Genomic DNA, 24,727 nt, shown 5'->3' on the forward strand with positions numbered 1-24,727 from the left:
TCCTTGGTGTGTAGATTTCCTCATCTGACTCGTTTGATTTAAGCACCTACCTACCTGTTTGTAAAGCTGCTTTGTTGCCTCATTGACAACAAGGAATGTGGTCTTGTTCCCACATTTCTTTATCAGATCAACCACAGGCTCGTGATCAAGATGTTCCACAGCTGTCCCATTCACAGCTACCAGTAAATCCCCATCAGCCAGACCCGCCTTTTCAGCTGGGCTGTTTGGATCAATCGCTCTGATGAAGTGACCTGAAAAATTACCAGAAACAGTCCTTTACTAAGCCACACAGGCTGGGGATTCTGCAGTGTGTGACTCACTTCCTGACATCCCCCCCCCCCCACATCTTCCCCACCATCCACAAGGAACAAGTCAGGAGTGTGAAGATCATTATCCATTTCCATGGTTGAGTGCAGCTCCAACAATCTCAAGAAGCTCGACACCATCCAGGATAAAGCAGCTCACTTGATCGGCAGCCATCGACCACTCTAAGCATTCCCACTCTCCACTATCGACGCACAGTGGCTGCAGTGAACACTTCCTCCAAATTTCCTAATCTGAGGAAGGACATTCTTGCCATAGAGGGAGTACAGAGAAGATTCACCAGACTGATTCCTGTTGGATGATCAGCCATGATCATATTGAATGGCGGTGCAGGCTCGAAAGGCCAAATGGCCTACTCCTGCACCTATTTTCTATGTTTCTATGTTTCACTGCAGTTTTTTAGTTTTCGTTTTAGAGATACAGTGTGGAAATTGGCCCACCACGTCCTCACCAGCCAATAATAACCCACATGCTAGTTTTGTTATCCTAGTATTGCATCCTACACATTCGGGGCAATTTTTACACAAGCCAGTTAATGTACGAGCCTAGACAAAAAATGCTGGAGTAACTCAGGGGGATAGGCAGCATCTCTGGAGAGAAGGAATGGGTGGTGTTTCGGGTCGCTGAAGTCTGAAGTCTCGACTAGAAACGTCACCCATTCCTTCTCTCCAGAAATGCTGCCTATCCCCCTGAGTTACTCCAGCATTTTTTGTCTACCTTCGATTTAAATCAGCATCTGCAGTTCTTTCTTACACATGATGTACGACCCTGCACGTCTTTGGAATGTGGGAAGAAACTGGAGCACCTGGCGAAAACGCACAAGGTCACAGGGAGAACAGGCAAACTCCGTACAGACAGCAGGATCGATCTCAGGTCACTGACGTAAGGCAGCAACTCTACTGCTGCTCCACTGTGCCGCCCAGTTACTTGTCCAGGCTACTCTGATTGCACTTCCCAATCCGCCACCCCTCCCACAAAGGAGGACAAGGGCAGCAGCCACATGGGAACACCATCAGGTTCCTCCAAGCCACACACCATCCTTACTTGGAAACGCATCACCCTGTCATATTCCGCAAATCCGCACCAGCAGCACACAAAATGCTGGAGTAACCTGCAGGTCCCGGGATGCACCTTCATCAGAAAGAGTGCAGTGGCTCAAAAAGGCGGCTCACCTCCACCTTCTCGGGGCGGAGAGGGATGGGTGATAAACGCTGGCCTTTATTCTGCTCAGATCCTGCGAGAAAAAATGGAAGGTTTCTAATAAGCTGATGGCTCTGCAGTGAATATTCAATGGATGGGATCTTGTTAATGGATAGTTGGGAATTTCACTGGGGTCCTGGGAACGCCTTTCTCCAGGTGCAGGGAAACATTCCCAGATGATCTCACAGACTTTCTGCTCTCATGAAGATTACTGCAGCTAAAGGATTTGTGTTCATTCTCCCTGGGTGCTCAGAAATGTCAACCTGGAATCTCATTCCTTCCAACAGTGTAACAATTTATAGAATTAATCCCCTATAAGCTGGCTCCTGATACCCATTTATATTTAATAAGTCTAGAAATCTCTGTCAAGACCCAGATCAGTACCTTGAACAGTGATTTAGTGAAAGACATCAAAGCATTTTACCGAAGCATTACCCACCAAGAAAGAGCACTGGGCCACACCAGTGGATGTCAGGGTTCAAGGGCTTTAGAGAGAGAGAGCGAGAGATGGAATGGTTCAAGGGAGTGAAATGATCAAGCTTGGGGCCCAGGCAACTGAATATGTGGCCATTAGTAGGAAGAAAATAAACTTGGAGCAGTTCAAAAAGCCATATCCGAGGACAGCACCTCTCTCCGGATATTGTGGAGGGGACAAAGTTAGGGAGGCTTCAAATGGTGGAAGTATTTGTAAATTGAGAAGTTTACAACTTGAAGATTTCAGCAGGACACGTTGCCTAAACTATGAGAGCCATAACTGACAGCGATAGATGCAGGTGAAAGAGCCTGGATGCAAATTAGTCTTTGCAGTATATGCTGCAGACATAGGAACATGCATCATGTGACAATAAACTCGATTTGACTTGATGACTCCCTTCTTTAATACAGGGTTCATAAAGGCTAATTCTTTGTCCTGTTTTCCCAATGAGAGTTTCAGCAAGAGGAACATACAATACACTTGTTCTTGCAAATAACGCTTGGTTGCTGTACCCTGATGCCCTTGTTCCATCCTCAGAAAGAACCCGTAGCCTTGCGATTCCTTGGTTAACTCTGCTATCCGTGGCTTGTGAGGCATCTCTTTCACACTGGCCATCGATGCCACAACCTTAATTGCTCGGCTCTTGAAGTATTTATCCGATGCCTCGTCAATCAGCAGCAGCACGATGTTGTTCCCTGAGGATTTCATCTGCAACAGGTTAGAAATGGAAATCAGAAACTGTGATTCCTGCATGCGGGAAGTCCAGCTTTAGCCAGAGCCAATGCACGGAAGGATTTAATCCGGGGAGATCAGCATTGGAGGGATATAATCCCAGGAGCTCAGACCTAATGTGATATAATTCCTGGTACAATTATGCCCCGGTCCCACTTAGGAAACCTGAACGGAAACCTCTGGAGACTTTGCGCCCCGCCCAAGGCTTCCGTGAGGTTCCAGGAGGTTTTTGTCAGTCTCCCTAATGATCGAAAGTGGTTTCCGCTTCGTCTATGTTCCAGCGATTATTTCAAAAAATTCAAATCCGGCCTCAACTAAAAATAGGTTGCCGTTTTAAAAATGGGTCATTTTTTAGTCGAAGCCGGTTGCGATGCTAGTTGAAGGTGGTTGCCGGAGGTTGCAGGTAGTGGAAGGTAAGACCTCCCTGGTGGAATAAAACTGGGTGAAAAGAAGATCTTACCTTCCACTACCTGCATCTTTGGAATAGAGAGGAGACCGGAGCGCCATGTGGAGAGAACCCATGCGGTTACGGGGAGAATGCGTAAACTCCGTACAGATAGCACCCGTAGTCAGGATCGAACCCGGCTCGCTGGCGCTGTAAGGCAGCAATTGTACCACTGTGCCTCCCATACCTTGGACACCATCTGCTGATGGGTGAAGTGCTCAATGTTTTCTCCATTCAGCTCGATGATTCGGTCATTGGGTTGAACTCCAGCGATGGAAGCAGCGCCAAGAGGGGAAATTTCCATCATGAACAGACCAGGAACTCCTGCGGAAAGGAAGCATTCAGTTTAAACTCAAAGCAGGAAGAGTGTCGCCCCTTGTGAGCAATGTTTGCTGTCCGAATGTGGATTCATCATTGGCTCCCAATACTAATGCACAGTTTTAAAATAAACCCGTTATGTAAAAGATCCCAATATCTGCAGTCTCCATCATCTATCATCTTCAACTTTAAACTGTGCAACTCACAACCTCATCCATAAAGTGACACCAAATTACCATTTGAATTCATGTTAATTACAAATGTGTTTTGATCAAGCAGTGCTGGCTTCACACTAATTTGCATCTCATTAACATGTACAATTATAACCAGATGTAAGCAACACCTGGTTAATATCTCTTTTTCTGTGGTTTAAGCCTCTCGTTCATTGGTTCTGGCCCCAGCACTAGCACTGACTCCGGTTTCAATGAAAGGATCTTTGTTGGCTGCATACACTTTGCGTCGGTTTAGTGGTCCTCCACATTCTTGTTCATTGCTGTAACCATGCTGTTCGACAGGCAGGTTCAGCCAACCTGCGGTAACACTGGTCACAAAGTGCCCAATGATGATTGTGCAGAAATAACAACATTGAAGATTTACTGACCGGCAGAAGGCAAAGAGCGGTTGGCTACCGGTGAAAAGTGGTGTTCTGCACGGGTCGGAAGTGGGTCTGCTACTTTTCACATCATATGTTTAATGATTTGGATGAAGGAATTGATGGCTTTGTGGCCAGGTTTACAGATAATACAAAAATAGCTGGAAGAACAGGCAGTGTTGAAGAAGCAGGGAGAAAGACTGCAGAAGGACTTGGACAGGTTGGGAGAGTGGGCAAAGAAGTGGCAAATGGAATATAGTGTAGGAAAGTATACAGTCGTGTACTTTGGTAGGCGGAATATAGGCGTAGACTTCTCTAAATGGGGAGAGGATTCAAAAATCAGAGGTGCAGAGGGACTTCGGAGTATGATGCAGGATCCTCAAAAGGTTTATTATCAGTTTGAGTCTTCGGTAAGGAAGTCAAATGCAATGCCAGTTTCATTTTGAGGGAACTAAAATATTAAAGCAAGGATGTAAAGCTGAGGCTTTATATGCTCTGGTGAGGCCACATTTGGAATATTGTGAACAATATTGGGTTCCATATCTGAGGAAGGATTTGTTGGCGTTGGAGAGGGTTGAGAGGATTAGGAAAATAATTCCAGGGGATTATCTTAACGTATGAGGGCAGTTGCAGGCTCTGGGCCTGTACTTGCTGAGGTTTAGAAGGGTGAGGGGGTGTCTCATTAAAACCAACCAGATAATGAAAAGCCTAGATAGTGTGGACATGGAAAGGGTGTTTCCAATATTGGGAGAGTCTAGAACCAGATGGCACAGCCACAGAATAAAATAACGTACCTTTAGACTGGAGAACAGAAGGAATATCTTTAGCAACAGGGTGGTGAATATAGAAACATAGAAACATAGAAAATAGGTGCAGGAGTAGGCCATTCGACCCTTCGAGCCTGCACCACCATTCAATATAATCATGGCTGATCATCCAACTCAGTATCCTGTACCCGCTTTCTCTCCATACCCCCTGATCCCTTTAGCCACAAGAGCCACATCTAACTCCCTCTTAAATATAGCCAATGAATTGGCCTCAACTACATTCTGTGGTAGAAAATTCCAGAGATTCACCACTCTCTGTGTAAAAAATGTTTTTCTCATCTCAGTCCTTATCCTTAAAATGTGACCCCTTGTTCTGGACTTCCCCAACATCGGGAATAATCTTCCTGCATCTAGCCTGTCCAATCCCTTAAGAATTTTGTTAGTTTCTATAAGATCCCCCCTCAATCCTCTAAATTCTAGCGAGTACAAGCCGAGTCTATCCAGTCTTTCTTCATATGAAAGTCCTGACATCCCAGGAATCAGTCTGGTGAACCTTCTCTGTACTCCCTCTATGGCAAGAATGTCCTTCCTCACATTAGGAGACCAAAACTGTACGCAATACTCCAGGTGTGATCTCACCAAGACCCTGTACAACTGCAGTAGAACCTCCCTGCTCCTATACTCAAATATAACCATATAACAATTACAGCACGGAAACAGGCCATCTCGGCCCTACAAGTCCGCGCCGAACAATTTTTTTCCCTTAGTTCCACCTGCCTGCACTCATACCATAACCCTCCATTCCCTTCTCATCCATATGCCTATCCAATTTATTCTTAAATGATACCAACGAACCTGCCGCCACCACTTCCACTGGAAGCTCATTCCACACCGCTACCACTCTCTGAGTAAAGAAGTTCCCCCTCATGTTACCCCTAAACTTCTGTCCCTTAATTCTGAAGTCATGTCCTCTTGTTTGAATCTTCCCTATTCTCAAAGGGAAAAGCTTGATCACATCAACTCTGTCTATCCCTCTCATCATCTTAAAGACCTCTATCAAGTCCCCCCTTAACCTTCTGCGCTCCAGAGAATAAAGACCTAACTTATTCAACCTATCTCTGTAACTTAGTTGTTGAAACCCAGGCAACATTCTAGTAAATCTCCTCTGTACTCTCTCTATTTTGTTGACATCCTTCCTATAATTAGGCGACCAAAATTGTACACCATACTCCAGATTTGGTCTCACCAATGCCTTGTACAATTTTAACATTACATCCCAGCTTCTATACTCAATGCTCTGATTTATAAAGGCTAGCATACCAAAAGCTTTCTTTACCACCCAACTATATGAGATTCCACCTTCAAGGAACTATGCACGGTTATTCCCAGATCCCTCTGTTCAACTGTATTCTTCAATTCCCTACCATTTATCATGTACGTCCTATTTTGATTTGTCCTGCCAAGGTGTAACACCTCACATTTATCAGCATTAAACTCCATCTGCCATCTTTCAGCCCATTTTTCCAAATGGCCTAAATCACTCTGTAGACTTTGGAAATCCTCTTCATTGTCCACAACACCCCCTATCTTGGTATCATCTGCATACTTACTAATCCAATTTACCACCCCTTCATCCAGATCATTGATGTACATGACAAACAACAAAGGACCCAACACAGATCCCTGAGGCACCCCACTAGTCAGACATTGGGTATTTTTAAAGCAGAGACTAGTATGGGTGTCAAAGGTTATGTGGAGAAGGCAGGATAATGGGGATGAGAAAAAAAATGGGGATGAGAAAAAAAAATAGATCAACCATGATTGAATGGTGGAGTAGACTAATTCTGCTCATATCTCTTGTGGTACCAGGCAATTCACACTCCACTGGCTGGATGAGGACCTGTAACTGAACTCCCCATAACAGAACTGCTCCATCAAAGGTAATAATAATAATAATAATACATTTTATTTATGGGCGCCTTTAAAGAGTCTCAAGGACACCTTACAAAAATTGAGCAGGTAGAGGAAAAACATGTAAGGGGAATGAAATAAATAGTAGAGACATGACTAGTACAAAAAGTAATACAAAACACAGTATGAGGCAATTAATGCACAGATGAAAAGGGACGGGGACGTGGGGCTAAGAATAGGCAGAGGTGAAGAGATGGGTCTTGAGGCGGGACTGGAAGATGGTGAGGGACACGGAATTGCGGATCAGTTGGGGGAGGGAGTTCCAGAGCCTGGGAGCTGCCCTGGAGAAGGCTCTGTCCCCAAAACTGCGGAGGTTGGACTTGTGGATGGAGAGGAGACCGGCTGATGTGGATCTGAGGGACCGTGAGATGGTAGGGGGAGAGGAGGTCAATGAGATATGGGGGGGCCAGATGGTGGAGGGCTTTGTAGGTGAGGATCAGGATTTTGTAGGTGATCCGGTGGGAGATGGGAAGCCAGTGAAGTTGTTTGAGGACTGGAGTGATGTGATGCCAGGATTTGGTATGGGTGATGAGTCGGGCGGCTGCGTTCTGGACCAGTTGGAGTCGGTTGATGTAGGTGGAGCTGATGCCAAGGAGAAGTGAGTTGCAGTAGTGTAACATAGTAGCATCCTGATGAATCTCTGCTGCACTATCACATCCTTCACATACTGTACCTGGGTGACAAGAACTGCACATTGTACTTAACATAGAAACATAGAAAATAGGTGCAGGAGGAGGCCATTCGGCCCTTCGAACCAGCACCGCCATTCATTGTGATCATGGCTGATCATCCCCTATCAATAACCCGTGCCTGCCTTCTCCCCATATCCCTTGACACCACTAGCGCCTAGAGCTCTATCTAACTCTCTCTTAAATCCATCCGGTGACTTGGCCTCCACTGCCCTCTGTGGCAGGGAATTCCATAAATTCACAACTCTCTGGGTGAAAAAGTTTTTTCTCACCTCAGTCTTAAATGACCTCCCCTTTATTCTAAGACTGTGGCCCCTGACTTCAGCTGATGTCTGTCTGAGATTTCTTAACATTGGAGCATAATCTCCCTACGTCTGTATTTAGTGCCCTGGCTAATGAAGGGCAGTATTCCAAATGTCTTCCCAACTATATTGTCTGCCTTTGTTGCCACCTTCAAGGATGAATGAAGTTGTACTCTGCTGCTCAATACCATTCATGATGTATGTCCGGGCCTCATTCTTGTTCACAAAGTGTATCACCTCACATCTGTCTGTGTTGAACTCTGCAATTTTTCAGCCCATTTTACCAACACATCAATATTTCTCTGCCACGTAAGTCTACCTTACATCGAAAGATAGAAAATAGATGCAGGAGTAGGCCATTAGGTCCTTCAAGCCAGCACTGCCATTCAATATGATCATGGCTGATCATCCAGAATCAGTACCCCGTTCCTGCTTTCTCCCCATATCCCTTGATTCCTTTAGCCCTAAGAGCTAGATCTAACTCTCTCTTAAATACATCCAGGGAATTGGTCTCCACTTCTGTGGCAGAGAATTCCACAGATTCACAACTCTCTAAAAATGTTTTTCCTCATCTCAGTCCAAAATGGCCTACCCCTTATTTTTAAACTTTGACCCCTGATTCTGGACTCATCCAACGTCAGATGCAGGAACATTTTTCCTACATCTGGCCTGTCCAATAGCTTAAGAATTTTATATGTTTCTATAAGATTCCCTCTCATCCTAAATTCCAGTGAATATAAACCCATTCTTTCATTATATGTCAGTCCCACCATCCCAGGAATTAACCTAGTGAATCTATGCTGCACTCCCTCAATAGTAATAATGGCCTTCCTCAAATTAGAAGACCTAAACTGCACACAATACTCTAGGTGCGGTTTCACCAGGGTCCTGAACAACTGCAGTAGGACCTCTTTGCTCCTATACTCAAATCTTCTCACTATGAAGGCCAACATGCCATTAGCTTTCTTCACTGCCTGCTGTACCTGCATGATTACTTTCAGTGACTGGGGTGGGAGATTGCAACCTTCACGTGGGCCGCCCTGTTTCGACAAATGCACAATCAAATAAGATCAAATAGAACAAGTTGCCCTACAACTTTAGGTCAGTGACTGATGTGCAAGGACAACTAGGTTTCGTTGAAACTTCCCCTTTTCCTAATTACCATTGACACCATTCAAATTATAATCTGTCTTCCTGTTCTTGCCACCAAAGTCGATAACCTCACATTTATCCACATTAAACTGCAGCTGCCATGCATCTGCCCACTCACCCAACCTATCCAAGTCACCCTGCATCCTCATAGCATCCTCCTCGTAGCTCACATTGCCACCCAGGTTCGTGTCATCTGAAAATTTGGAGATTTAATTCCTTCGTCAAAATCGTTAATATATATTGTAAATAACTGGGGTCCCAGCACTGTGATTTGCGACACCCCACTCGTCACTGCCTGTCATTCTGAAAAGGACCCATTAATTCCTACATTACAATTCTTACACATTAAAAAACAACTCCATCAATCTTGGTGACATTTGCAAAACTTGCTGACCAAGTCTTCCACGTCCACTTTTCAAGTCATTCACATTTATAACGAATAGCAAGGTTCCTATCACCATTGCTTGACCAATACTACAGGCCACAGGGGCCCAATTGCAAAAGCAACCTCAACCATCACCCTCTCTCACTTGAATGAGATAATTCCAATGATTCAAGATTCTCTATAAGATGTGAAATTCCACCTCTTCTTTTTGTCCTCTGCCCCTAGTTCTCGATGCCCTACTATTGGAAATGTCCCCCAAGCACCCAACCTGTCAACCCCCACTCCCCCTACTGCCCCTGCCACCCCCATTTTAACAAGGTCTCCTCCCCTATTGAAAACTCTAACACTAGGCTCAACCTCTCTTCACACATCAACATTTTGAGAGCCAGCATAGTAAGCATTCTCCGTAATACCTCCAATGAAACACATCCTTCCTTAAGTAAGAAGACCAAAACTGTCGTCCAGTATAGCCCCATTCTGATCAATCATTTCTTGTGGGAGTACCCTCTTATCCCTTCAATCAATCCATTATAATCCAAAATATAACCTTCCTGGTACTCCAGGTGTGTCTTGACTGTAGCAAAGTGCATTTCCTCCAGCTCTCTTGAAATAAAAGCCAAAGGTCTATTCGCTACCCTAACTAAATCATTTCAGTCAGGTTGTCGTAAAGCTATACCTTCGATGGTTTTCAGTGAGAATCCAAAGCCACAGTCTTGTTTCATCAAGTAGCAGAGTTTTGGCCGGGGTGTATTCTCACTGACCCCATTCAGCAAAGGCTTGTTTGGACCCGGTTCGGCACAGCTCAGCTGCAGGAGGTCAATGCCTTGTTTGTTGGCGTTAACGTACGAGTCACCGTCCAAAACCGTCAGGCTGACTGACGTCCCCGAATTCTTGATCAGTTCCGCCACCTAAAACAGAGACAGGCAGATTACAGAGGGTGAAGAATCAGCTTCTTCATCAATGAGGGACTACAGTGGGTTTGATATCAAGCATGATTCGCTTTCCCGCTAATCCATAGACGCACGGAGCCTTTCCTGGCCCCCATCAGTCCCTCTCCCAACGTTCTCTCCACAGCCATGGGCATTTGTCCTGATCAAACATTTTTTCCAATTCCCTTTCAAACATTCCCCGTGACTTTGCTTCCACTTCACTTTCAAGCAGTACCTCCCAGATCACAGCTTGGTATGAAAAATAATTCAACTTCATTCCCTTTGATTCTTCTGCTGCTCCCTTCCTCATCTGGTCCCCCACACCCCCTGTCTCTATACCCAGGCCTTAACAAAATTCACAAAGCAAGCGCCAAGAATTGAATGCTCGACTCCAACTCTGCAGAACAGTTCACCATTTCGTCCTCACACTTGTACCCTCTCTGTCCTTTAGAAAATTCAGGGAGATACTTCACGAGGTCTGACGTCTGTCCATTCTTGAGATTGGCAAAGAATATGATAGAAACATAGAAGCATAGAAAATAGGCGCAGGACGAGGCCATTCGGCCCTTCGAGCCAGCACCGCCATTCATTGTGATCATGGCTGATCGTCCCCTATCAATAACCCATGCCTGCCTTCTCCCCATATCCCTTGACTTCACTAGCCCCTAGAGTTCTATCTAACTCTCTCTTAAATCCATCCAGTGTCTTGGCATCCACTGCCCTCTGTGGCAGTGAATTCCATAAATTCACAACTCTCTGGGTGAAATTTTTTTCCTCACCTCAGTCTTAAATGACCTCCCCTTTATTCTAAGACTGTGGCCCCTGGTTCTGGACTCGCCCAACATTGGGAACATTTCTCCTTATCATGGCTTACTGTGAGCCCACCTTGGCAATCCAAATAGGCTTTGATAAACACAAAGTGCTGAAGTCAGCAGTATCTGCAGTTCCTTCCTGCACAAGCCTTTGATAACAACCGTTGATGTGGTGCATTTTGGGATGGACAGCCAGGTCCAAAAGGTGTGCCACGTACCTGTTGATGTTCCTCGGTGTCCACGAAAATGCCGTTGACCATGAGCACTCGGTCCCCATCCTTCAGACCCCCGCAGTCCGCGGGACCCTCCTTCACCACGGCACGGACCAGGTGACCCTTCACAGCCTTCTCAATCCTCAGGAAGAAGCCAAAACTCCCGCCTTCCTTCTTGCACAATTGGCAAAATCGTGGCTGAAGTGGCATCACCATCGCTTGAGGTTCTGGTGACCTTAAACGGTAAATTCTATGTGTCAGTCACCAGTGATACAAAGGCAGGTGTATGTTGGGCCCCAGGCAGTGAACTGTCTACTTCTGCATCATATTTCATGGCAAGTCATGTACACCAGCAAGTTATAAATTATTTAGTAATCGTGTCCCGTTTCATATTTTTGATCATCGCAAAGATCATTCAGCCCATCAAGTCTTTGCCAGCTCTCAGAATTATCCCACCATTCCCATTCCCCATTTATTTCCCTGCGTCAATTTTCTCTCGCCTGCCATCAGCTCCCCATTCGATTCTTGTCCCACCCACCTACACTGACAAGTGGTGCGTTATCCACTAGCCAGGACATCTGTGGGGCGTTGAAGAAGGTGTAAACACCATGCAGACAACAATAAAGTTCAGGACCTGCAATATTGTGGACAGTTTTGCCTGAGGAAGAATCTAATTAACATTATAGCGGAATATCACATAGGTTTCATCCAACCTGGCCACTGAGCTTCTGAGGGGTTCTTGCACTGGTTTCAAGATCTGCATTAAGGAGGAAGATTTAAAAGGTCCAAAGCAGCAAAGCACAAAGTGCTGAAGTAACAGCAGATCAGGCAATTTCTCTAGAAGATATTGATAAACAACGTTTCGGATTGGGGCTTTTCTTCAGATTCACGTAGAAACATAGAAAATAGGTGCAGGAGTAGGCCATTCGGCCCTTCGAGCCTGCACCGCCATTCAATATGATCATGGCTGATCATCCAACTCAGTATCCTGTACCTGCCTTCTCTCCATACCCCCTGATCCCTTTAGCCACAAGGGCCACATCTAACTCCCTCTTAAATATAGCCAATGAACTGGCCTCAATTACCTTCTGTGGTAGAGAATTCCAGAGATTCACCACTCTCTGTGTGAAAAATGTTTTTCTCATCTCGGTCCTAAAAGATTTCCCCCTTATCCTTAAACTGTGACCCCTTGTTCTGGACTTCCCCAACATCGGGAACAATTTTCCTGCATCTAGCCTGTCCAACCCCTTAAGAATTTTGTACATTTCTATAAGATCCCCCCTCAATCTTCTAAATTCTAGCGAGTACAAGCCGAGTCTATCCAGTCTTTCTTCATATGAAAGTCCTGACATCCCAGGAATCAATCTGGTGAACCTTCTCTGTACTCCCTCTATGGCAAGAATGTCTTTCCTCAGATTAGGAGACCAAAATTGTACGCAATACTCCAGGTGTGGTCTCACCAAGACCCTGTACAACAGCAGTAGAATCTCCCTGCTCCTATACTCAAATCCTTTTGCTATGAATGCTAACATACCATTCGCTTTCTTCACTGCATGCTGCACCTGCATGCCTACTTTCAATCTCTGCTCTAGATGTCAGCTGATTTACATCGGTGAGACCAAGCGTAGGTTGGGCGATCGTTTCGCCGAACACCTCCGCTCAGTCCGCAATAACCTACCTGACCTCCCGGTGGCTCAGCACTTCAACTCCCCCTCCCATTCCCAATCCGACCTCTCTGTCCTGGGTCTCCTCCATTGCCAGAGTGAGCAACAGCGGAAATTGGAGGAACAGCACCTCATATTCCGTCTGGGGACCTTGCGTCCTTATGGCATTAACATAGAATTCTCCCAATTTGGCTAGCCCTTGCTGTCTCCTCCCCTTCCTTAACCCTCCAGCTGTCTCCTCCCACCCTCCCACCCGCCCGCCCTCGGGCTCCTCCTCCTCCTCCCCTTTTCCTTCTTTCTTTCCCCCACCCCCCATCAGTCTGAAGAAGGGTTTCGGCCCGAAACGTCGCCTATTTCCTTCGCTCCATAGATGCTGCTGCACCCGCTGAGTTTCCCCAGCAATTTTGTGTACCTTGCCTACTTTCAATGACTGGTGTACCATGACGCCCAGGTCTCGTTGCATCTCCCCTCTTCCTAATCGACCAAAACGTCGGCCTAATAGGTGACGTTTTGGATTGGGACCCTTCTTCAGATCTCTTAAATCAAATTAAAGTACATTTGATTTGCCAACAATCTATCTGATGGGTTTAGTAACTGGTACGTCAAGTTTTAATTCATCTTCAATCACTTATCCCACAAAGATTAACAGCACAGTAGCGCAGCGATAGAGTTGCTTCCTTACAATGCTTGCTGCGCCGGAGGTCGGGGTCCGATCCCGACTACGGGTGCTGTCTGTACGGAGTTTGTACGTTCTCCCCGTTACCGCGTGGGTTTTCCCCCAGATATTCGGTTTCCTCCCACACGTACAGGTTTGTAGGTTAATTGGCTTTGTATAAGTGTAAATTGTCCCTAGTGTGTGTAGGATGGTGTTAGTGTGCGGGGATCGCTGGTCAGTGCGGACCTGTGGGCCAAAGGGCATGTTTCCGAGCTGTATCTCTAAACTAAAAGTATGAATTAAACCAACATGGGTTTTGGTCATAAAGTCATACAATGTGGAAACAGGCCATTCAGTCCATACCGACCAACATGTCCCATCGACAGTAGTCCCACCTGCCTGCGTATAGTCCATATCCCTCTAAACCTGTTCTATCCATGTACCTGTCTAATTGTTTGGTGTTAAAACCATCTTATCATCATTGAAATGGACTGGACTGGGTTAAAGCTCTGAAAGGATTTAGAAAATACAATGAAAGTCAGAGGTCCAAAAACACAGCTGAGTGCATTTGTTCAATTCATAATTTGCTAACAAGTTTGAATTCAAATTTGAGCTTAATAGGTTTAGGCAGAGGAACTTGCAACAAAATGAAATCCTTTTTTCGCTGTACATAACTCAATTGGCGAAAGTGGAATTTAGATAACAGTGTTCCATTTATCTCTTTCCATCTGACCTGTGGTGGAATATTTTAACCTGCCCATCAGCAGGAAGCTTATCAGACTGGGATGGCGGGACTGTCATATGTTGATAGAATGGAGCGGCTGGGCTTGTATACTCTGGAATTTAGACGGATGAGAGGGGATCTTATTGAAGCATCGGTGGGGGCGCTGCTAGCGGCAGCCCTGCCAGCAGAGTGTTATTTTTTTCTACTTTTTTTGGTTTTTAGCGTCTCACTGTGTGTTTTGAATGTCTCTATGTGTGTCTTGTATGGGGGGTGGTGTGGGGGGGGTAAGGGGGAAACTGCTTTGGTCGCCTCCTCCACGGAGAGGCGACTTTTTCCATGTCGCCTCCCCCGTGGCCTAACAGCAAGGATCGGTGCGGACTTTCCCGGAGATGCACGCGGGGTTTCAGCTTCAGCAGCGGGCGCAGCGAGGACTCTTTCGTCGCGGAGCGGGTGAGCCTTCGCCGGGGGTCGTTGGAGGGGAGCGCTCCGTCCGCTGGCCCGCGGCAGCCTGAAGCCGCGGTCTGCAGAGCTCCAGCTGGCGGCGTCCTGGGCCTGGGATCCCTCGTTGGGGACCCGGGAGGAGAAGAGCTCCGACCGCCGGACTGCGGCCAACTTCTACCGCGGGCGCGGCGTGGACTTACCATCCTGAGCGTGGTCCCTCGCCGGGGATCCCTGGAGTGGAGCTCCGACCGCCGGCCCTGCGGTCTGCGGTGCTTCTGGCTGCGGCGCGGCGGGGACTTAAAACCTTCGACCGCCGGCCTGTGGCCTACACCAACTTGAAGCCGCGGTCTCCGGTGGGGAGGCACCAATTCAGGACTTTATCTGGACCTACCATGTCTGAACATCTGGACGCCCGCAGCGGCGACTGCGAAGGTTGAGGTCCCGACCACGGGGGAAAATGGAGGAGGACTGGCCAATTTTTGTGTCTTCCACCACAGTGATGAATGCTGTGGTGGATGTTTGTGTAGATTTTTATTGTGTATTGTGCGTTCTTTTTTATTGTACCGCTGCTGGCAAATTCATTTCACTTGCACTTTATGTGCAATGTGATGAATAAAACTTGACTTGACTTGACTGAAACATATAAGATTATATGCTAGAGGCAGGAAACATGTTCCTGGTGTTGGGGGTACAGAACCAGGGGCCACAGTTTAAGAATAAGGGGGAGGCCATTTAGAATGGAGATGAGAAACAACTTTTTCACCTAGAGAGTTGTGAATCTGTGGGATTCTCTGCCTCAGAAGGCAGTGGGGGCCAATTCTCTGGATGCTTTCAAGAGAGAGCTAGATAGGGCTCTTAAAGATAGCGGAGTCAGGGGATATGGCAAGAAGACAGGAACGGGGTACTGATTGTGGTTGATCAGCCATGATCATATTGGATGGTGGTGCTGGCTCGAAGGGACAAATGGCTTATTCCTGCACCCATTGTCTATTGTCTATTGGAACATTAGTTTTCCATCCTGCTGGATATTACTCTTTATTGAAATGGCTGCTGGACACAGTGCAAATCCAAACTTTCATCCAATGTGAAGGATGTTCTGCTGATTTGCCGCCTGGGGAATATGAAGAATTGATAAATAATTGATCAGTTTTATTCTGGGTTCAGATTAATGTGATCCAACTCCCTGCGATCGCTACAGTTACAAAACACAGTGCCAACGAAACTCTTCATTCCACACGTCTCATTGTTGGTCATCTGTTCCCTGTGTCAAGTGTGCTTTATTGATAAACACTCTCCTCTCAATAATTCATATTTATTTAATACCCGTCCACAACCATATAACCATATAACCATATAACAATTACAGCACGGAAACAGGCCATCTCGGCCCTTCTAGTCCGTGCCGAACACTTATTCTCCCCTAGTCCCATCTACCTGCACTCAGACCATAACCCTCCATTCCTTTCCCGTCCATATACCTATCCAATTTATTTTTAAATGATAAAATCGAACCTGCCTCCACCACTTCCACTGGAATCTCATGCCACACAGCTACCACTCTCTGAGTAAAGAAGTTCCCCCTCATGTTACCCCTAAACTTCTGTCCCTTAATTCTCAAGTCATGTCCTCTTGTTTGAATCTTCCCTACTCTCAGTGGGAAAAGCTTATCCACGTCAACTCTGTCTATCCCTCTCATCATTTTAAAGACCTCTATCAAGTCCCCCCCCTTAACCTTCTGCGCTCCAAAGAATAAAGACCTAACTTGTTCAACCTTTCTCTGTAACTTAGTTGCTGAAACCCAGGCAACATTCTAGTAAATCTCCTCTGTACTCTCTCTATTTTGTTGACATCCTTCCTATAATTTGGCAACCAAAATTGTACACCATACTCCAGAATTGGCCTCAACTTCAAGACATTCACAACCTATGGGTCTCCTCCTGAAGTGTGGTCAGTGTAGGTACGGTAAATGTATTGGCCATTTTATACACAGCATGATCTCACAAACAACATAGATGCAGATACTTTTAATGCTGGTGTTTAAAGGAGAAATTACAGCAAAGTGTAGCTCTCCACTAGTTCCCTGGCCCCATAGCAGAAGCGTCCACGTCGCGGGGCTGGAAACTGAAAGTATCCTGAGCTAATTCTGCTACCACCATCATTTATTGCAACAAGTGATGGCTCCCACTGATTGTCGCCGGAAGTCTTGTGTCCTTTTCAGGACGGAAGATGACAGCGATGTCAACATTTGAAACATGGAAGATGGAATGTTGAATCATTTTTCACACAGAGAGTGGTGAATCTCTGGAACTCCCTGCCACAGAGGGTAGTCGAGGCCAGTTCATTGGCTATATTTAAGAGGGAGTTAGATGTGGCCCTTGTGGCTAAGGGGATCAGAGGGTATGGAGAGAAGGCAGGTACGGGATACTGAGTTGGATGATCAGCCATGATCATATTGAATGGCGGTGCAGGCTCGAAGGGCCGAATGGCCTACTCCTGCACCTAACTTCTATGTTTCTATGTTTCTATGGACACGAATAGAAGAAGACTAGTTCCCTGGTATCTTTAACGAACACGGTCACAAGCTTTAACATTGCTAGGTGACCAAGCTGTCAGTTTATCCGAGCATGGAAACAGGCCCTTCTGCCCATCAAGTCCCCGCTGAATATCGACCACCCGTTCACACTAGATCTATGTTATCCCACATTCTCATCCATCCCCTACACATTCAGGGCAATTTACAGAGGCCAATGAACCCACAAAGCCGCCTGACTTTGGGATATGTGAGGAAACCGGAGCACCCGGAGGAAACCCATGAGGTCACAGGGGAGAACGTGCAAACTCAGCACAATCAGCATGCAAGATCAGGATCAAGCCCGGGTTTTCTGGCGCTATGAGGAAGCAGCTCTACCAGCTGCGCCACTGTGTTGCCCACTGTTCTGGACGATATTTGTACCACGAACATCAATGATTAGGCTATGTGGTTGCTGGGCATGCTGTGAGTTTGATGTGTGTTGGACTAGATGCTGTGGTTCTCTCTATTACAAGTATGTTATACACTTCAAACGATTCTTCATCGACTGTAAGACGCTCTTGTTGTCCAGTGGTTTTCAGTTAGATAGAAACATAGAAACATAGAAAATAGGTGCAGGAGTAGGCCATTCGGCCCTTCGAGCCTGCGCAGCCATTCAATATGATCATGGCTGATCATCCAACTCAGTATCCTGTACCTGCCTTCTCTCCATACCCCCTGATCCTTTTAGCCACAAGGGCCACATCTAACTCCCTCTTAAATATAGCCAATGAACTGGCCTCAACTACCTTCTGTGGCAGAGATTCACCACTCTCTGTGTAAAAAATGTGTTTCTCATCTCGGTCCTAAAAGATTTCCCCCTTATCCTTAAACTGTGACCCCTTGTTCTGGACTTCCCCAACATCGGGAACAATCTCCCTGCACCTAGCCTGTCCAACTCCTTAAGAATTCTGTAAGTTTCTATAAGATCCCCCCTCAAAACAGATGATATAAAATCGGTTCTTTCAGCCTGAGGCAATGTTTGAAGCAAGGAGTTGCGGAAGGGAGACCAGGAGCATGAGCTGCTGACCGTGAATGAAGTTGGAACAAGAGAGGAAGTGGACAGAGGAAGCAAAGACTGACTTTCCACCACAAAGTTACTCAGGTTTAAGGAAGGGGAAATGAGAGTTTGGAAGTCTACCCAACCTTCTAAATTACAAACCGAGTCTTTCTTCATATGAAAATCCTGACATCCCAGGATTCAGTCTGGTGAACCTTCTCTATAGTCCCTCTGTGGCAAGAATGTCTTTCCTCAGATTAGGAGACCAAAACTGTACACAATACTCCAGGTGTGGTCTCACTAAGGCCATGTACAACTGCAGTAGAACGTCCCTGCTCCTATACTCAAATCCTTTTGCTATGAATGCTAACATACCATTCGTTTTCTTCACTGCCTGCTGCACCTGCATGCCTACTTTCAATGACTGGTCAGGTCTCGTTGCATCTCCCCTTTTCCTAATCGGCCAGCATTCAGATAATAGTCTACTTACCTGTTCTTGCCACCAAAGTGGATAACCTCACATTTATCCACATTATACTGCATCTGCCATGCATTTGCCCACTCACCCAACCTATCCAAGTCACCTTGCAGCCTCCTAGCATCCTCCTCACAGCTAATACTGCCCCCCAGCTTCGTGTCATCCGCAAATTTGGAGATGTTGCATTCAATTCTCTCGTCCAAATCATTAATATATAAATTGTAAATAGCTGGGGTCCCAGCACTGAGCCTTGCGGTACCCCACTAGTCACTGCCTGCCATTCTGAAAAGGACCCGTTTACTCCTACTCTTTGCTTCCTGTCTGCCAGCCAGTTCTCTATCCACATCAATACTGAACCCCTAATACCGTGTGCTTTAAGTTTGCATTCTTATCTCTTATGTGGGACCTTGTCGAAAGCCTTCTGAAAGTCCAGATATAACACATCCACTGGTTCTCCCTTATCCACTCTACTAGTTACATCCTCGATGCAGCCTATCTGGCCCTGGGGATTTATCGGCCTTTAATCCATTCAATTTACCTAACACCACTTCCCGACTAACCTGGATGTCACTCAGTTCCTCCATCTCATTTGACCCCCGGTCCCCTGCTATTTCCGGCAGATTATTTATGTCTTCCTTAGTGAAGACGGAAACAAAGTAGTTATTCAATTGGTCTGCCATGTCCTTGTTCCCCATGATCAATTCACCTGTTTCTAACTGCAAGGGGCCTACATTTGTTTTAACTAATCCTTTTATCTTCACATATCTATAAAAACATTTGCAGTCAGTTTTTATGTTCCCTGCCAGTTTTCTTTCATAATCTATTTTCCCTTTCCTAATTAAGCCCTTTGTCCTCCTCTGCTGGACTGAATTTCTCCCAGTCCTCTGGTAGGCTGCTTTTTCTGGCTAATTTGTATGCTTCCATGTTATGCTTCTATGTTAATCAAAGCTAATGATCCATTCCTACCCCACAACAAAGTTTCACAAAGTTTAGACAGGCATTTAAATTGGCAAGGCACAGAAGGATATGTTTCTTGTGTGATACTTGTAAATGGGACAAGTGTAGGTGGGTGAGAAGTTCAGCATGAACATAGGGGACCTCTTCAATGCTGCACAACGCTGACTCGATATTACCTAACAGAGACACCATTACTCAGCACTCTGAGAGTTTGGAATGCCTTGTGCTACAATATATTGCCACATCTATTAATGTGGTTATCTTTGGAACAAAGTTTATTCCTTTAATAAGACACGCAGCAGAGCGGTGGGAATTCTGCTGACGGACACTTTTGGTGTTCACCGCTGATCACGAACAAGACTGCTGCTCTTTCTGCCAAGTTCATCATTAACTGGGTTAACTGCATGCACTGTGGTTGCATAACATGGAAGGCTAGGCGCCTACCCTCAGACGTACTCTGGCCCGCTCAATTACACAGAGAAAGCAGCACACTGCCTTTCCCCAAGTACCCGTGGTTCCGGCAGGGAACTGACCTCATGGCCAAAGAGGTCAGGGAGAGGGGTGGAATCGGTCACCGGGAAGGGTTTGTAAAACAGATGAAGGATCGTGTTTTGGGCTCAGTGAAACCTGGAGAATGTTGCTAAGTGGACGATCCTTCACCTTTGCCTCAGGAGGTTGTGGGTTCAAGTCTCTCCTCAGACACTGTAATTAGACAAGGAAGGCTGAGGATATGATGCAGTACTGAGGGATTCCAACACAGTTGTAGACAGGTGGAGCCAGACAAAGGCCACTCCTGTTGAAGGACAAAGATCACTTGACCATTATTTTGAATAGGAGGGAGGGGTTTCTCCACAGGTTTACCCCTCTGCCAATAACTCTAAAGCATCTTGTTCTTTCTCACATTTCTGTGTATGGGATCGTGCAATCTGATAATCCTTCAAATGTAGTTCTTTGGATATGAGGCACCTTGATACATCTAGTGCAGGAAGGAACTGCAGATGCTGGTTTACCGAAGATAGACACAAAATGTTGGAGTAAGTTTAACCCAGTCGGGCAGCATCTCTGGAGAGAAGCAATGGGTGCCGTTTCGTGTGGAGATCCTTCTTGAGTGTCCACAAATGTCACCTCCATGCACTGCACTCACACCACCCCAGGGCTAAACCTGCACCTGACACGGGTTCTCACAACTTCCTGAGCACACTTGCTCGCAGGACCAAATGGAACAGAAGGCCATTCAGCCCTTTAAGCCTGTTACACGGGGATAGGAGGAGACTTCATCCTCTCAAATCCTGTGTTTATAAACTTAATTTCCATGCTCTAAACATCGGTAACAAGGCCAGCGTTTATTGCCTGTCCCTAACTACATCTTGAGCAGGTTATGGTGAGCTGCTTTTTTTGTCCATTCTGGTGAAGGTACTCCCACGGTGCTGTTATGGGGAGTTCCAGGACTTCCAGGGCAGCATGGTGGTTCAGCGGTAGAGTTACTGTCTTACAGCTCCAGACACCCAGGTTCGATCCTGACTACGGATGCTGTCTGTAAGGAGTTTGTACATTCTCCCCATGACCTTGCGTGGGTTTTCTCTGGTAGCTCCGGTTTCCTCCCACACTCCAAAGACGTACAGGCTCGTAGGTTAATAGACTTGTTTTAATTGTAAATTGTCCCTAGTGTGGGTGAAAAGTGTTAATGTGGGGGATCGCGGGTCGGCGCGGACTCGATGGGCCGAAGGGCCAGTTTACATGCTGTATCGCTAAACTAAACTAAACTAAACTGGACTTATGATGAAGCGCTAGCAATCTGTTTGCAATTAGCATATTCGGCTTGGAGGGAACTTGTAGACTATGGTGCTTCCGTTCATCAGTTAACCTGTAAACAGGAGTAACGCCACACACAAAGGAGTCGCTCTTTGGTCTATTGAACCCTGTTACGGGGAACTGGGCAGTCCATTCACTGGCCAGAGACATGACCATGAGAAGGAAGACATTCAGCCCATCAACACTATGCTGGTCTTTGTGGCTGAGTAGGAGCTTAATCTGTTTACTTTAACATTGTTGCCCAATGAAGTTCCTTCGGTTTCAGCATGTCGATCACTGACTGATGCTAGACCACTAAATGTTTGGAGTTTATTGAAACACCCATAAATGTTGGGAGAAGATGGCACCCAAAGCAGGAGACTCTTTATCTGCTGGTCCTAGTAGTGAATCTGTAATCCTTCATTACAATCGTTCCATTCTTTTAAACCTCCACACCAACAGCAGCTATGGACGGCTTGATTGTAATCATGTATATTCTTTGTATTATCCGCTGACTGAATAGCCCGCAACAAAAACGTGACAGTAAACTAAACTAAAGTATTCCAATGTCCATTGGCTTAGTGAGTGGAGGACAGGGTACTGAAATGGGTTTGGGAGACCTGGATCACCTTGGCCATTCCCATCAGCTGACGGCCCAAAAAAACCCATCCCCGGACTCCTAGAATTTAGAAGATTGAGAGGGGGATCTTATAGAAACTTACAAAATTCTTAAGGGGTTGGACAGGCTAGATGCAGGAAGATTGTTCCCGATGTTGGGGAAGTCCAGAACAAGGGATCACAGTTTAAGGATAAGGGGGAAGTCTTTTAGGACCGAGATGAGAAAAATCATTTTTCACACAGAGAGTGGCGAATCTGTGGAATTCTCTGCCACAGAAGGTAGTTGAGGCCAATTCATTGGCTATATTTAAGAGGGAGTTAGATGTGGCCCTTGTGGCTAAAGGGATCAGGGGGTATGGAGAGAAGGCAGGTACAGGATACTGAGTTGGATGATCAGCCATGATCATATTGAATGGCGGTGCAGGCTCGAAGGGCCGAATGGCCTACTCCTGTACCTATTTTCTATGTTTCTACGTTTCTATGTTTCCTGTTTACTTGATCAACCCTGTCAACGAATTCAAACAGCTCTATCGAATCACCTCTCAACCGGCACTCGAGGCTGGGAACAGCTGGAAACAAATCTGCAGAAGGGTCTCGACCCGAAATGTCACCCATTCCTTCTCTCCAGAGATGCTGCCTGTCCCGCCGAGTTACTCCAGCTTTTTGTGTCTTTTTTGATAAAGTTCTGATAAGGGGTTTTGGACATGAAATGATAACTGTTTCTCTCTCCACAGATGCTACCTGAGCTGTTGAGTGATTCCCAATATCTTCTGTCCCTATTTCTGAATTCAAGCACCTGCAGTACTTTGATCCTCGAAACTTAACCCTTTGTTAGTCATGAACCTGTGAACACCTCACCCCCACCCCCCCCCCACCCCCCACCCCCCTCCTGCATGTATTCAAATAATTACACTCAATGAGTTAAATAGGATGGAAAAAATCTTGCCCTATGTCACAGACACAAATCTCTATCACTGATAAACAGACAAGGCATTCAGAGAGGTGCTCCGAAAATAGACCCGAAGTGTTTTATATTAGCTGATCACCCCATCCACAGAGTTTCAGTAGCAAGATACATATTTAAATCAACTGTGTATTTTAGAAACATAGAAACATAGAAAATAGGTGCAGGAGTAGGCCATTCGGCCCTTCGAGCCTGCACCGCCATTAAATATGATCATGGCTGATCATCCAATTCAGTATCCTGTACCTGCCTTCTCTCCATACCCCCTGATCCCTTTAACCACAAGGGCCACATCTAACTCCCTCTTAAATATAGCCAATGAACTGGCCTCAACTACCTTCTGTGGCAGAGAATTCCAGAGATTCACCACTCTCTGCGTGAACATTTTTTTTCTCATCTCAGTCCTAAAAGATTTCCCCCTTATCCTTAAACTGTAACCCCTTGTTCTGGACTTCCCCAACATCGGGAACAATCTTCCTGCATCTAGCCTGTCCAACCCTTTAAGAATTTTGTAAGTTTCGATAAGATCCCCCCTCAATCTTCTAAATTCTAGCGAGTACAAGATAGAGTACAATTTTCTGTTATATTGGGAGCACACTGACTCACTGAAGTATGGTCTGTAACTGGAGCAAGACCAACAGGATTAGGTTTTCATTTATAATTCCAGTGCGCTGGTTTACTAAACTCATGGAAGTGCACGGAAACACTAGAACTTACCATAAAATGTATTACTAATTCAAATCACCGTGACAAATGTACAACTGCAGTCAATATTTGATCAACAAACTAGAAACGAATTAAAACAGATGCAGACATGAGTTAGATTGCAGCAAAAACAACTTGACAACTAACTGCAAATAATATTACTTTTCCAAAATTAGTTCAGGTGAAATATGTAACAAAAGTGTTTACCAAACGTCAGTGGTTCAGCTCCAGGAGACCTTCGGAGTGTTGTCTGCGAGAATGACTGTGGACTTTGCTCAAAGGTTGGTTAAGGGGTTGTACCACGCGACAGGCATTGGCAAATTGTTCACAAAATGTCAATAACATTCCTGTTGCCGGTCCATCCACTAACTATTTGTGCTTCCACACAAGTCTTGGATCTACTAGTTCAATGTAAGATTAAAATCCGTTAAAATGACAAGAACCCTTGCACTTGGAATAAGCAGATGTTTCTAGCCATCTAGCCATAGTGAAACATAGTGGAGCGGCTGGTAGAGCTGCTGTCTCACGCCGCCAGAGACATGGCCTCGGGTGCTCTTTGTGTGGAGTTTGCATGTCCTCCGTGTGACTGCACTGTTCTCCTCCAGTTTCCTCCCACATTCCAAAGACGAGCGGGTAATTGCAAGTTAATTCGCCTCTACATTGCCCCCAGTGTGGATGAGAAAGTGGAATAATATAGGTGTGAATGGGTGATCGATGTTCAGCCTGTTTCCTTTGCTGTACCTCTAAACTAAACTAAACAGAATCTAGTAATTGTGTTGATTTAGGAAGGCGTCTTCTAGGAGAAATGCTCACTGCTTGACGAGGTTTCGGATATGTGGGAAGCAACTCAGCATGG

General features: G+C 45.8%; 1 protein-coding gene across 2 annotated transcripts in view; it reads right to left on the reverse strand.

Annotated features, from left to right (window-relative positions):
* Positions 1-24,138, reverse strand: part of pdzk1 (PDZ domain containing 1) — a 30,383-nt gene extending 6,245 nt beyond the window's left edge. The window contains exons 1-6 of one of the 2 annotated variants that reach the window (XM_033023108.1): positions 24,079-24,138; positions 11,312-11,540; positions 10,029-10,260; positions 3,364-3,500; positions 2,512-2,707; positions 55-251 (exon numbers count right to left, since the gene is read on the reverse strand). In XM_033023108.1, the coding sequence (XP_032878999.1) occupies positions 55-251; positions 2,512-2,707; positions 3,364-3,500; positions 10,029-10,260; positions 11,312-11,521 (972 nt within the window). In that variant the 5' untranslated portion in view covers positions 11,522-11,540; positions 24,079-24,138. The remainder of the gene's footprint in view (positions 1-54; positions 252-2,511; positions 2,708-3,363; positions 3,501-10,028; positions 10,261-11,311; positions 11,541-24,078) is intronic. The other variant, XM_033023109.1, reaches the window with a different exon arrangement.
* Positions 24,139-24,727: the final 589 nt, after the last annotated feature.

This window comes from Amblyraja radiata, chromosome 6 (assembly GCF_010909765.2).
Source record: "Amblyraja radiata isolate CabotCenter1 chromosome 6, sAmbRad1.1.pri, whole genome shotgun sequence".
NCBI lineage: Eukaryota > Metazoa > Chordata > Chondrichthyes > Rajiformes > Rajidae > Amblyraja > Amblyraja radiata.